A 14,424-nucleotide genomic window follows, 5' to 3' on the forward strand; every position below is an offset into this window, starting at 1 on the left:
CTTCTCCACTATTAAAAGTTTTAAAAAACATGGAAATGTTTACGAGTACAAGATAAAGAAGCACAGGTGTGAGAAATTGATAATTGAAGAGAATCACCTGACCCACCTGACATGTAAGAACATGTTTGCTACAGTTACAGAGGCAAAGAGGTTTCAAAACATAGGTCTATATATATATACTGAACAAAAACATAAATGCAACATGTAAAGTGTTGGTCCCATATTTCATGAGCTGTAATGAAAGATCCCAGAAATGTTCAATATGCACAAAAAGCTTATTTCTCTAAAATGCACAACTTTGTTTACATGAGAATGTATCATTTGCCAAAATAATCCATCTACCTGACAGGTGTGGCATATCATTACACATATGTGTGTACTGGGGACAATAAAAGGCCACTCTACAATGTGCAGTTTTGTCACACAACACAATGCCACACGTGTGAAGTTTTGAGGGAGCAAGCAATTGGCATGCTGACTGCAGGAATGTCCACCAGAGCTGTTACCAAATAATTTAATGTAAATTTCTCTATCATAAGCCACCTCCAATGTAGTTTTAGAAAATTTGGCAGTACGTCCAACCGGTCTCACAACTGCACACCACGTGTAACCACGCCAGCCCAGGACCTCCACATCCAGCTTATGGTTTATTCACCTGCGGGATTGTCTGAGGGGGTGCTGAGGAGAATTTCTATCTGTAAAAATCTATTTTTGTGGGGCAAACTCATTCTGATTGGCTGGGTCTATGCCCTCCCAGGCCCATCATGGCTGTGCCCCTGCCCAGTCATGTGAAATCCATAGATTAGGGCCTAATTAATACATTTCAATTGACTGGTTTCCTTATATGAACTGTAACTCCTCAAAATCTTGGAAATTGTTGCATATTGCTGTTATATTATTTTGTTCAGTATATTGGGGAAGACGGGCTCAGTGGAATGATATCAAATACATCAAACACATACATGCTTTCCATGTGTTTGATTCAATTCAATTTGCTCTGTTCCAGCCGTTACTATGAGCCGTCCTCCCATCAGCAGCCTCCTGTGATATGGACCCTCTTTGACAAAGGTCAATAAACTATAATATATTTACAGAGGGAAGTAAAAACTGTGGACCAAGCCTATTTCCAGCTCATCGATGTCATCTACTGATGCTTTTCTTCAACTTTATTCTTCCCAAAACACGAAAACATGACCATTTGCCGTAACTACGCATGCGCCATCTTGGGCGCTTTAAACAAGTATGCAAGAGTGGAACATGAACATACTAGGTGAGTTTGAGAAATATTACGAAAATGAGGGATAACACAAAATACCATGCTCCGTGAAACTATATGCTAACTTATGATAACTTATTTTCAGTAGGTTGTTACGTACTTCCTCCAAGTCCCTTTCGCATGCAGCGAGTCAGTGGCAGTGCAGTGAAATACTGTTCGCTATGATTTTCATCAATGGCAATGCGTGATGGACTAAAATGGAGGAAATATCGAAGTGCTAGCTAACACTTGCTAGAAGCACGAACCACTCTAGCCAACTGCTACCCCCGTTCACCCTTGTATTTTTCAGTAAAGATGGCTAGTTACCAACCCTTCGGCAGGACCATGAGGGTGTGCAAGCAATATTTGTTACCCAATTTTTAAATAATATACCCTACGTAACAAGCTAGTTAGCTAGCTACCTAACCTTAGCCACAAACGTTAAACGCTAACTAGATGCTGGGAGACTCAGTGTTCGTTAACTAGCTAGCTAACTTGTTTGTCCTGTACAGTTAGCTTTGCTAGCTGAAATGTTGTATAGTTTTAGATAGTTAGCTAACGTTAGCTGGTGAAAGGGTGCCCAGCAGTCAGGCGCAGTGCAGTATTTAATGTGTCAATCAGTTGTAGTAACTAGTGAGGTTGCCAGTCATTGAGCAACATTGTGCCTAGCTAGCTTGCTAGACAGCACATTTTATTTAGACCCGATAGCAGTCAATGAATGTTGGTTGCAATACTGATGATAACTTATTTATATTACAGGAAGAAGACTGATCCAGGCTCAATGAAACAGGAATAGGCATCAATGACACTTGACTGCTTTGCAGAATAAGCAGCTATTCTGTAATGCTAGTTCAATAACACCTGAGTTGTATTCGCCATGACTATGAGATCCACTTTGTTCGCTAATGCAGGATTTAAGCTGGACACTGAGAGAATTGACTTTGACAAATCACAAGTTGGAAATGCAAATGTTGTGAACTCCATAACCATCAAGAGAGAAACCTGTGACTTTGTCATAGATGTCCATGACGTACATGGGGACATCCACAACACTGGAGGGGAGAACCTCAGCAAAACTAAAATTCTAGACCAGAAATACATAATTCGGGCCCCAGTGGTGGCTGCACAAAATAAAGCAGGAGGGGCACTGGTTCAAGGTGACAATTGGGAAAGCACAGGGGTGCCGTCATCCTCTGTCAGACAAATGGGGGGTGAGGGAATCCCAATGAAAGGTAAACACTTTCTGAGTGACGGTATGGATAATAAAGAGTTGGTTTCAAACAATAACTCCAAGGATGCTGGTACTGATGAGAGCACCAGAGGGGTCTCCCCTGGAGGAGTTGTCAACACTGCATCCATTGAGTTCAGCACAGAGGGCAAGTGGAGGAACATCAGAAAAACCCCTTCTAACCCCCACACACAGGCCACCTGCCTCCGGCAGATTCTCCTCCTTCAGCTGGACTTGATTGAACAACAGCAACAACAGCTGCAGTCCAAGGACAAGGAGATAGATGAGCTGAAAGCAGACAAGGAGACGGTATGCACAGTATATTAAAGTGTCTAATTGTTTGTAGATGACAGTAACGCTGTCATTTGTTTAGAACCAAATCATTTAAAGTAACATGTCTGCATACATAGTTGCTGGCGCGTATTGAGCGCATGGAGCGTCGCTTGCAGCTGACGAGGAAGGACCCACGTGATAAGCGCCTATTTCAGCCACTAGAGCCCTGGACCCCAGATAAAGAGGACCTGTGGGATCTAGAAGTGTGTGACAGCCCACAGACTCCCACCCCCAGGACAATCCCCTTCAGTCGAGGCGGCAAAGGCCTCAAGAGGTAACAGACCCCAAACACTACTCTGCATTCACTTATCCTCAGTCAAACTATCTTCTACTCACTAATACATCTGCTCTGCTCATGCAGGAAATTTTGCTTCCTGGACTCAAAAATCCAGAAGTCACGAGGAGGGAAAGGCTCTAAGTTCACCTCCCCGAAGTCAGAGTGTGGAGCTGGCTCACCATATCAGAGGGAGCTGCGCAGTAAAGAGACCCCAGAGAAGATGGGGTTTGGTCGGTCACCGGTGGAGAGGGATACTCTGTACCCGAGCAAAGAGGACCCGGAGCGCACCGATCAGATGGAGGAGCTCCCTTTCATGTCTACTACTGAGATGTACCTGTGTCGCTGGCATCAGCCGCCCCCCTCCCCCCAACGTGAGCCATCCCCATCCCCGAAGAAAGAGGAGGTTGTAGCCAGTGAGTAGTCCCACCACACATGCCAGTTGTTCCGTTCCAAGTGTTAAGATGTGTAATATTGCCTCGCAATGAATAATAATGTAGAAATCCAAATAGTATTGTTATTAGTCCTATGTCTTTTTTTACACTGTTCTGTTTTCCAGTTCCATCCTGGAAGGAAAACAGTATGGAGCCCTTGGATGAGGAGGCTGCCAGTGACATCCCAGAGGTGAGAGAGGAGAGCACACAGGCTTTACAATTTAAACTGAGAGTGAGAAATAAAGCCAGTAATGCCACACAATATTCAACTCAGCATGTACCCCTGCAAATGGTCCTTAACCACATCAACCATGTGTTTGTGTTGTTTTATCAAGATGTTGGACGACAGTGTCTTTTTGAAGCGCCATGCAAAGCTGGAGTTGGATGAGAAGAGAAGAAAAAGGTACAAATGGGTTATCTGACTTCCAAGTTACTCTCAATGCCTCATCATTGTCAGTCTCTAACCTCACTCACTACGGCTCCTTTTTTGTGTGTGTAATGCAATCTCGATTTACTATATCGAACCACTAACGTTTTCATCCATTCCTTGCTCTCTCATTATCCCTCTTTATCACTGAATCCTGTTTTTTGTAGATGGGACATTCAGCGTATCCGTGAGCAGCGCATGTTTCAGCGCCTCCAGCAGCGCATGAACAAGAAGAAGGGGATCCAGGAGAGTGAGCCAGAGGTCTCCTCATTTTACCCGGACACTGAGGATGGTATGACTGGCCACTTCATCTGCTGTCTAAACATGGATCTGTTGTTTTTTACAGAACCATAAAGTTGCTACGCCTTTAATACTGTCATTTACTTACTGAAGTTTTACGAGCAATGTTTTCATTGCATGCAGACACAGTCTTGATTTTGAGACTCCCTTTTCTTTCTTTTCTCCAGTCGAGTCCATAATCATCACCCCTTTCCTGCCTGTGGTGGCCTTTGGCCGGCCATTGCCGAAGCTTACCCAACAGTAAGTTTTTTTGGTATTTTCGATTTCATCCACCAGTAGTCCTGTCAGTCTTTTTCAACTACAACGCTCATTGTAGGTTCTGTTCAACATGCAGGGAACAACCCTATCACACATCATGGCACCCTTTTCCAAGCACTTGGTCCAAACAAACACATCTATGCATTTTTTTGTGTATCTTTCATTCAATGGAGATAGTTTGTGTGATATACCATTTGTATGCAGAGATGTTATTTGTTTGTCTATTTGATCTTTTATTCAGGTTTTGACATTTTCCTATAGGTTCACTTGTAGGACTATATAAGCAGGCTTTTTTGTTAGGCTTGTCACTGGACATTTCTTTGTATAGTTGAGTTAGGGGATAAGTTAGGTATGTAAATCACTATGTCCACTAGCTTGAGTTCATCCAGTACTATGCGTAATTTATTTTTCAAGATGGTACCATGGTGCAGGTGGCGGGGCAGGGCGAGTTTCACAGAAAGACCTTTCATCAAAATGCAAGTATTTATTCTTCCCCCAAGTATGTCTTTAAAGTCTTAAGCAAACTGTGAATATTTTACACCCCAAGCACTCATAGGCAAGTATTTTGATGCCTATTCCTTCCTCTGTTCTCAAAGAAGGGGGCATAGGCCTAAGGATTTACAAAAGAGGGCAATAGGAATGCAAACTGGTGTAAATTCAAAAAACATTAATGCTATTTTGAAGACATTGTAATTCAAGTAAGTTACCTATTGACCAGTGTTGGAAAAAGTAACCAATTGTCATACTTAAGTAAAAGTAAAGAGACCTTAACAGAAAATGACTCAAGTAAAAGTTAATGTCACCCAGTAAAATACTACTTGAGTAAAAGTCTACAATTATTTGCTTTTAAATATACTTAAGTATCAAAAGTAAATGGAATTGATCAAATATACTTAAGTATCAAAAGTGAAAGTATAAATTATTTCAAACTCCTTATATTAAGCAAACCAGATGGCATAATCTTCTTGTTTTGAATTTTTGTTCTGTTTACGGATAGCCAGGGGCACACTCCAACACTCAGACATCAATTGCAAATGAAGCATGTGTTTAGTGAGTCCACCAGATAAGAAGCTGTAGGGATGACCAGGGATTTTCTTTTGATAAGTGTGTGAATTAGACCATTTTATTGTCCTGCTAAGAATTCGAAATGTAAATGAGTACTTTTGGGTGTCAGGGAAAATGTATGTAGAAAAAGGTACATACTTTTCTTTAGGAATGTAGTGAAGTAAAAGTTGTCCAAAACATAAATGGTAAAGTACAGATACCCCAAAAAACGACTTAAGTAGTACTTTTAAATCATTTTTACTTAAGTACTTTATACCACTGCTATTGCCAGAGGATATTTATATACCGGTAGTTTTGCAAGTCCTTTAAAGAAAATGGACAAAAAAATACAAAATCTTTATACAATACAATTTTCCTAAACACTGTTTTTTTTTATACATTTATCCATTCCAACAGTCATTATTTCTATTAACATGTCTGCATGTGTGCATATTGAGACAATGTGCTATACATTGAGTCTGAAAACAATTGAGACTCTCTTTATCTAACACATGCTGTGCCAACTGAATGATAACCAAATGTGAAATGCTTTTTAGGTTATGGGGGTCGGATTTTCCCAGTAACCTTTCCCTGCTTCCTCCAGTCAACATTTGTATTTCTGAATTGTCTTCCTCTGTAGGAACTTTGACCTGCCTTGGCAGCGAAGCCGCTGCCGCATCGAGGTGCCCAAAAAACACACGCCACACCGTACCTGTCGGAAGTGAGGTGGTATCTGCGTGTGTTAAGCAAAAGAGAGCCCTCTTCTCTCCCCAGAAAGGTTCTCTTTTCTTTTGTGGGATTAGGCTGTCACTGGCGTAGCATGCACTACTCTCAATAGTCTGTGGAAAAGTAAACCATTGTCCTCCGTGTTGTCACTTGCCAGCTGTCTTAGAGAAGGAGCTGCTGTACATTGGGAAAATGGCTACCAAATTTGTTAGCTATGGTACATTTGTTGCCCATGCTACTCAAACTGAAAGAAAAGCTGTACCCCTCCTCAGATAACAGTCCCCCTACTAACAGCTAAGTGATTATAAGGTAAACCACAATAGTTACTTAGTATGTCTCTACTGTAGCAATTTAGTAATAAGCACGTTCTGTGAAGCATAATTGGGGAGCACATGTTCTAATGTTTTGGAATTTGGTGTAATGTACCTAGTCATCCTTAATTACTGCATCATCACTAAAATGTGTAGCTTTTGATCATTACTACATTATTACATAGTTGTCACCTGACTGAGTAACTTGGGGACTGTGATCTAAAGGGGAAGAAGAGAAGTGGCGGTTTTCTGATTTGACTGAATGGCAGTGCTTGAATTGTACAATTTACAACTAACCCTGTGCGCTGGAAGCACCATTGGCGTTTACATGCTCTGGGTTTTGCTTTGATTGAAACTGTAATAAATTTTTCCTGTTTGTGTATTTACTGTAATAATAGTTCCTTATGTGGACACCGCTTCAAGCGAAAGGTTTTATCATTGTGCACTAAAGTGTGGATATAAGGTGTTTGATCCTTTCTCGGCATGTATGTTTTTTTTATTACAAATGCAGTAAATATTCGATTTTAAAAAGTCCTCCTCTGATGCAAAAATTATTGATATTCTGCGTTGTCCATACTTTGCTTCATGAAAACAAGTTTGTTTGACAGCTTCTTGGTAGACATTGGCTTTTCAATTAATTTGAGAACCTTTGATCTTCTACAGTATGCTTCTTTGTTCTGTTTTCATAATTTTATTATGTGAGTCTGCATGACACATTTGGTCCAAACGATATCAACTATTACCACGGTAGAGCTGTAAATGAAACGACATCCTTTCCACTTAGTGCAATTCAGAGAAGAGAAATAACATCTGTTTTGAATTTCAAAAGCATGACAATTTGGCTGCTTTATTCAAAAAGCACTGCTTTGTTCAGACAACTGCCTTGTCTCCAGCCCATTCTCTAATGTGATGAATTTGCTTGAGTTTTACATTTTTTGGTGTATTTTTCCAGTACATCAGAATACGCTTACTTGTAGTAGATAATAGAGATATAGACATCAGTCCTATGGTGAAGTTTAGAAAACATGGGTTTTGTTGGCATTAGAGTTTAGCCTAATCAGCTAGAGCACTCAAACTTAATGCTAGGTGTTTTCCTTCTTAAATTCTATCTATATTTAACAATCTTGGTAACTGCCAAAATAAAGGAAACACCAACTTAGTGTCTTAATAGAGCCTTTTGCCAGAACAGCTTCAAGGCACCTTGGCATAGATTCTATATGGCTGTTTACACAGGCAGCCAGAATTGTGATCTTTTTATACTAATTGTTCTTTTGACCAATCACATCAAAGAATTTTCACATCAACTATTTTTCAGGGCTGATCTGATTGGTCAAAAGACCAGCTAGTGAAAAAAATATTACGGTTGGACTGTGTGTGCTTAATGCAGCCCAACTGTCTGGAGCTCTATTGGAGGGATGTGATGGCATTCTTCCACGATAAATTCCCTCATTTGGTGTTTTGTTGATGGTGGGAAACGCGGTCTCAGGCGCCGCAACAGAATATCCCATAAGTGTTCAATTGGGTTTACATCTGGGGACTTCAACAGCCATGGCATATGGTTTACATCATTTTCATGCGCATCAAACCATTCAGTGACCACTCGTGCCCTGTGGATGGGGCATTGTCATCCTATGGGGATTTAGCCATGGTAGCTAAAATAATGGCCTGCCCAGAATTTGTATACATGACCCTAAGCATGATGGGATGTTAATTGCTTAATTAACTCAGGAACTACACCTGTGTGGAAGCACCTGCTTTCAATATACAGTACTTTGTATCCCTCATTTACTCAAGTGTTTCCATTATTTTGGTAGTTACCTGTAGCTCCTGGTGATGTGTTATCGCTTAAACATTTTACTTTTGGCACAATGGCCTCCAACGCTACAGACCACAAAATACAGAGTGGTTTTCAAATGATGTGAAATTAGTCTTCAGAAACAAATGTAAATATAAAAACATGGCTGTTTTATTTTTTTTTATTTAAACGTTCAAGTGTTGAGTACATTCAATATTATTGTTCTATGATAATGATTGTATGTTGACAATAATTGACAAGTTTGTTTTGGAATAAAACAAAAAACATCTAACAGTTAAGCCTAGTCTCAGTTATCGATTTGTAGATTAACAAGCTCTGAGATTGATTGATAATGGTAATTAATAATGGAGCCATATCCGTCAGTGAATTGGAGTGCAAACTTTTTTTTTTTTGAAAACCCCTTGAATTATACTATTGGGATACCTGAGTTTGAACAACATTGGCATATAAGCAATGAGAATTTAGAGGCAAGCAAGGTTACACCATGGGAGCTTAGTGTATAATTACCACTGCTATAATGAGATTGATCTTGTTGGTCAAGGGGGGGGTGGGGTTAGTCTGGCTGACACCAGCTCGCTGTGTCGTTACATGGGTCGGGCAGGGTATGTAAATTAATCACATTTCTAGGTATTGAGGGAAGATGATTAGCTCCAGCATCTGTCAAATGTGAAAAATGTTTATTGAATAAAGGCAAAATAGGACATTTCTTACAAATATAAACCACACCCTCAATCAACCTTTCGATAAATATTATGTTATCAGGAACTCATGATGACTACACTTTTATGGATAAAAGGCTATTTCAGTTCTATCAGGCACCATCGAGTAAGTGCCCCCTTTTTGGACATTTGACATGGAGAAAAATTTACCAAATTGTACACACATTTTACCACACTCAACACTTTTTTTTTTTTTTTTATGTTTATCCATTCCGCAGTCCCATTACTAATTCTAAACCTAGGTTATACAAACTCCCACAAATATAATTATACAAAGTAAATCAAAAGCAAGCAAGAAACCACAAACCATTACAAAATCATGTTAATATCTGACAATGTGTAGTGAATGCTCTTAGGCACACCTCTATGAAAGGTAAGAATGTACAAATGTAGTGATGCTTGTACATCAAATATACAAAAGGTTTACTTTATTAGAATAGTCTAAATTCACTAACTTTGGGTTCCTTTAAATAATGTTACATTTACCCATGAAGCAAAAATAACATGCCTTTGGGCGTATTCAAACTCACTTCATTAAAATATTCCCTTTAAAAGAGAATGCTTCATTTTTTATTTTTTTTAACAATTGTGTATGGATAATGATTCTGATCAGTCATTGATAAAATATAATACCTGCAAACAAAAAGCCATATACCGTAATAACATGGACTACTCACTGAAATCCTCCAGTGTTCATCCACCACTCTACCACACAAGGAAATCTATACTGAACAAAAATATAAAAGCAACGTGACAATTTCATTGATTTGACTGATTTGCAGTTAATGAGGAAATCAGTCAATTGAAATAAATTCTTTAGACCCTAATCTATGGATTTCACATGACTTGGATTACAGATATACATCTGTTGGTCACAGATACCTTAAAAAAAATGGGCCTCAGGAACTCGTCGCAGCATTTTTGTGCATTCAAATTGCCATCGATAAAATGCAACTGTGTTTGTTGTCTGTAGCTTATGCCTGCCCATACCCCCACCACAGGGCACTGTTCACAACGTTGACGTCAGCAAACGACTCACCCACACAATGCCATACACGGTTTGCCGTTGTGAGGCCGGTTGGACGTACTGCCAAATTCTATGAAACAACGTTGTAGGCAGCTTAGAGTAGAGAAATTAACAGTCAATTCTCTGGCAACAGCTCTGGTGGACATTCCTGCAGTCAGCATGCCAATTGCATGCTCCCTCAAAACTTGAGACATATTGTGTGCCAAAATTTCACATTTTAAAGTGGCTTTTTATCATCCCTAGCACAAGGTGCACCTGTGTAATGATCATGCTGTTTAATCAGCTTCTTGATATGCCACACCTGTCAGGTGGATAGATTATCTTCGCAAAGGAGGAACACTCACTAACAGGGATGTAAACAAATTTGTGCACAAAATTGAGAAATAAGCTTTTTGTGCGTATGGAAAATGTCCGGGATCTTTTATTTCAGCTCATGAAACATGGGACCAACACTTTACACGTTGCGTTTATGTTTTTGTTCAGTATAGATACAGAAAGCTAAGTTGCTGAGAACATCTAGCTGTATTAACACCAGGCAGCCAAAGGGCTGTTGTGTATCAGTCTCTCCTGAGGTTATTCAGTCTCTCTTCCAGGTCAGCATCTGCATCTGCCAGAGCTGGCTGGGGTTCAGTTTTCTTCCCACCTGCCACTGAGAGGCTACCTCCCGTGGATGGCAGATCTAAATGAACAGGAAGGAAATGATTTATATCAATCAATAGGAACCGTGATGAAGAGATGACCAGCTGTATCACTACTACAGCATTTTAGTAAAGTGAATGCAGTTGTAAATCTTACTAACTGCAAGCACAATAACTTCAGTTTATTCCTTACTTGAGAGTTCGTCAGAGAGATTGAGACCCAGCTCGTCCAACACTTGGGACACAACGGCATCACTGAAAATAAAACAGAGTTAGTGTTTCCATAGATTTACCAGCTAACATAAGTATGCCAAAAGTATAAATTGTACAATTTAAAATAAGATTAACAAATAACGATGTCTTCATATTGAGTTGGGGCAGGTTTTCATTTTTAGAATTTTTTTTAACCAAATCTGTATTTTGGATGTAAATGACATTTTTTTTGCGATTTCACTTGGTCTTAAGAAACTTACCCCACCCGCAATAGACTTCTTCATGCAGATAAAACATTAACAAAGGCTCCAAAAACACCCAAATACATCCTTTTAGAAATGACAATTCTCTCAGTATAGATATTTTCCATTTTGTTGGACTTGAATGATAACTTCTCCATGTAGCCGGCGCATGCGCACACGGAAAAGTATCACTCGAGTTCAAAATGGAATAAAAAAAAAGGTTTGGAATGACACAATGTCATGTGTACAACATCTAAAGACTTACATCACTATACTGATAGTGTTGCCGTTTCGAATTAAGTGATAATGCCCCAGAAGCCAGTGTTTGGTCGGGCATTATCACTTTTATACAACGGATTACCAACATATTCAAATCCAACTTTATTTTGATGAATTTATTCATACTATTTCATCCTTCCACAAGATATAGTCCTGAAACAAATCTAGGGTTGCTACCCTAGCCGGTTGGTCGTTCGTTTTATTGGTTCGGTTGCCAGACTGAACGGACCCAGTCGTTCAGTCTTTTTGATCTGTATCTATGGACGTGACCCAGTCGTTCATTCTAAATGTTCCATTGCCATTTTGGCTGGCAACGTTATGACTTGCTTGCTAGCTAGCCAACTACGGCTAACTTACAGTCACGTCAAACAGTGAAGACAGAATAACAGCAGCAGCTGCATTTGTTTAAATTTAAGCTGTTTTCTAGTTACATTTCTTTGGATACATCCATAACAATGAGCTAATGAGGTACGATTTTGCCAGGCATAGAAAATGTGCTCGTGTTACCTTTTTTAAATTAAAATTTCTTTGTATATATCCATAAAAATTATGCCAGCTAATTCATGATTTTGACTGGCTGAGAAACTGCCTGCCTCTCTCTCGTCCCGACTCCTGACACGTTCATTACTATGGGACAGTTGGAGATCGAATTTGAATATTGAAACAATGTTGCAAATGTCAGAGAGAGACAGTATAGTTTATACAAATCTCAGATGTTGAAAACTAAATGTTAGTCTAAAAGAAATGTGAGAATGTCTAGATGCTTTTTATGGTGGAGATCAAGTTTATAACTTTCCTGCCTGGGTTGATGAGACAGTGGATTGCGTAGTCAAATGGAACAGAGCAAATAGGCATTTTAACGTCATAGATTTAACCGGTGGTAACTTGTGGAATAGACACCGGCTGGAATGCGCTTTTAACCAATCAGCATTCATGGTTCATGTTTTATCTGTGCCTCTGCAGAATGAGCATTAGGAAGTCTATCGCTGGTGGTATAAGTTCCTCAAAACCAAGTGAAATCGCAAAAAAAAGGTCTGGACACTTCTATGACATGACATTTAAAGTGTACCTATCCTTTAAAGGATTTGGCTAGAATTTCTCTGTCATGAACCCCCTACCTCTCTTCTTCATCATCCTCATCACCCATGGCATCATCTATGGCATCATTCATCATCTCCTCTTTCATGTCCATGATCTCACTCTGTCGTTCAAACTCCATCATGATCTTCTGAATCTGTGGCAACTTCATCTGTGTAGGGGAAGTGAATGTTATGTTATGAGCCAATGGAATGTATTAGCACAATTCAACCGGTAACAAAAATGACTACAAAAGTTTGAGGCTTTTTAAGTGCCTTGCAGTTCTACTGGCACGTTGTCTCGATACAGAATTGAATCGTGTTTTTAACAGGAATCATGAAACAATGAAAAGATACACACCTGTCTGTTCATGGTAGCCATGGCTTTGGTGACTCCTTTCATTGCCTGTGCCATGCTGTTGTTTGACTTGAGAGTCTGGATTTTCAGACTGACTGCCTGGATATTTGCCCTCATCATAATAAATTTCTTCACATAGTGCCTTGTGCGAACCAAGTCCTTCGCCATGATCTTGACAGCATCCTAGAATGGTGTGTGGATAAGTGTGAGACAATTGACAATGATGCATGACAATTTACATAAAGGCGTGAAGTCTTTTTCCCCTTTAAACAGACCCTTATATTTGCCCTCATTATGTCACCATTTGTCCTTGTTTGGCCATTTTCTTAATGTCAGCTATTATTTTCTTCTCCTGCTGCTCCAGTCTTTGTCGCTCTCTGTCCAGATCTCTCATGGCCCGATTTAGTGCCCTCTGGTTCTGCCTCAGCATCTCCTCTGGGGTCTTCCGCTTCCCAAACAGGAACTCCATCTAATGTACAAAATTGGGAAAGAAAATCAGGAAATAATTTGGCTACACATATCATCCAAATCTACCTCTTTCCTGTCAGTCATTATTACTTAGAATTTACAACGTGTCCGTTTCCCCCCTAAACAGGCACTGATTTTCTGTACGTTTCATGCATGCGTTTTGTTTGTAAGATAGCTACATTATAAACATGAATTCGTGTAGGATAACTCCTCATCTGATCCATTTACTGTAGCTAACTGGACTCGGATTAAACTTCTTTTTAACAATCATCGTTAACGTCATTTATCAAATTCACAGAATTCAATAAACAGGCCTACTATGCATTGCTAAATGGACTTGATTATTTAGACCTTTAAACTATTAGCTAGCTAGCTAGGTATGCTTGCTTCCTTGGTAGTTTAACGTTAGTAGCTAACATTAGCTGCTAGGTAGCTAACTACGAAGTTGAGTCATAGTAACAAGCTAGTTATTATTCAATTTTATGTTACAGTGTATGAAGTATTTCGTGGCGGGGCTGTTTAAGTCGCGATAATGGCTACTGTTATGGAAAATAGCTACCGTTTGAGAGGTCTTCACCGGTTTTAAATCGGAAACAGACACCCTTTTTGCACAGATAGATGGATTTGTTTTCTTTTATGGACTTCCGCAGAAAGTTAGCTTCACTTCCGTCCTACTCCTTCCCCTTCTCCTTCTCATACTCCTTCTACTTCTTCTACCCCTTCTCTTTCTTATTCTCCTCCTTCTTCTTGATTTGATTCTTCTCTCTCTATGGCATATTGGCGTTCGCAACAATTAAATGTGCATTCCGCACCTTACTGTGCTGGTGGATAATAAGTATCCCAAAAAAGGAAAACATTTTAGGTAAAAATAAAGAAAATATCATACAAACCACCAAACAAAAAGAAGTGAACTAAACAAAATCAACCTGCTTTTCTGTAAAAAAAAATTTGAATTATAATCAGGACCCAACAGACTCAGAAGCCTCCTGTGAGTGCGG

The 14,424-nt window shown here is 39.6% G+C and overlaps 2 protein-coding genes across 4 annotated transcripts; one reads left to right on the forward strand and one right to left on the reverse strand.

The window, feature by feature from the left end:
* Nucleotides 1-1,164: 1,164 nt before the first annotated feature.
* On the forward strand, nucleotides 1,165-8,684 carry LOC129829244 (male-specific lethal 1-like 1). Of its 2 annotated transcripts, XM_055890925.1 has the most exons (10): nucleotides 1,165-1,270; nucleotides 2,015-2,792; nucleotides 2,894-3,090; nucleotides 3,178-3,506; nucleotides 3,650-3,714; nucleotides 3,860-3,927; nucleotides 4,119-4,243; nucleotides 4,419-4,491; nucleotides 4,924-4,985; nucleotides 6,194-6,283. In XM_055890925.1, coding segments are annotated over exons 2-10 (1,581 nt in total). In that variant the 5' UTR covers nucleotides 1,165-1,270; nucleotides 2,015-2,132; the 3' UTR covers nucleotides 6,196-6,283. The 2 variants fall into 2 exon arrangements, with proteins under 2 accessions (XP_055746900.1, XP_055746899.1); XM_055890924.1 differs by lacking the exon at nucleotides 4,924-4,985 and having other exon boundaries at nucleotides 6,194-8,684.
* A 382-nt stretch (nucleotides 8,685-9,066) lies between these two features.
* Nucleotides 9,067-14,190, reverse strand: LOC129829245 (charged multivesicular body protein 2a). 2 transcript variants are annotated; one of them, XM_055890926.1, is made up of 6 exons: nucleotides 13,986-14,190; nucleotides 13,260-13,427; nucleotides 12,962-13,141; nucleotides 12,643-12,773; nucleotides 10,984-11,045; nucleotides 9,067-10,831 (listed from the first exon to the last, which is right to left on the reverse strand). In XM_055890926.1, exons 2-6 carry the CDS (start codon nucleotides 13,425-13,427, stop codon nucleotides 10,710-10,712), a joined length of 663 nt encoding a protein of 220 aa, XP_055746901.1. In that variant the 5' UTR covers nucleotides 13,986-14,190; the 3' UTR covers nucleotides 9,067-10,709. The 2 variants fall into 2 exon arrangements, with proteins under 2 accessions (XP_055746901.1, XP_055746902.1); XM_055890927.1 differs by lacking the exon at nucleotides 13,986-14,190 and adding an exon at nucleotides 13,916-13,956.
* Nucleotides 14,191-14,424: the final 234 nt, after the last annotated feature.

The sequence above is a fragment of the Salvelinus fontinalis genome, chromosome 30, assembly GCF_029448725.1.
Source record: "Salvelinus fontinalis isolate EN_2023a chromosome 30, ASM2944872v1, whole genome shotgun sequence".
NCBI classification, from domain to species: Eukaryota; Metazoa; Chordata; class Actinopteri; order Salmoniformes; family Salmonidae; genus Salvelinus; species Salvelinus fontinalis.

Excerpts from the sequence above, each read along its gene's own strand:
- LOC129829245 (XM_055890926.1), bottom strand. The coding sequence starts at position 13,427 with ATGGAGTTCCTGTTTGGGAAGCGGAAGACCCCAGAGGAGATGCTGAGG. Across the intron at positions 13,142-13,259 it reads TGGCCAAACAAGGACAAATG|GATGCTGTCAAGATCATGGC; the intron begins GTGACATAATGA and ends ACACCATTCTAG. Across the intron at positions 12,774-12,961 it reads TGGCTACCATGAACAGACAG|ATGAAGTTGCCACAGATTCA; the intron begins GTGTGTATCTTT and ends TCCCCTACACAG.
- LOC129829244 (XM_055890924.1), top strand. The coding sequence starts at position 2,133 with ATGACTATGAGATCCACTTTGTTCGCTAATGCAGGATTTAAGCTGGAC. Across the intron at positions 2,793-2,893 it reads TGAAAGCAGACAAGGAGACG|TTGCTGGCGCGTATTGAGCG; the intron begins GTATGCACAGTA and ends CTGCATACATAG. Across the intron at positions 3,091-3,177 it reads GGCGGCAAAGGCCTCAAGAG|GAAATTTTGCTTCCTGGACT; the intron begins GTAACAGACCCC and ends CTGCTCATGCAG.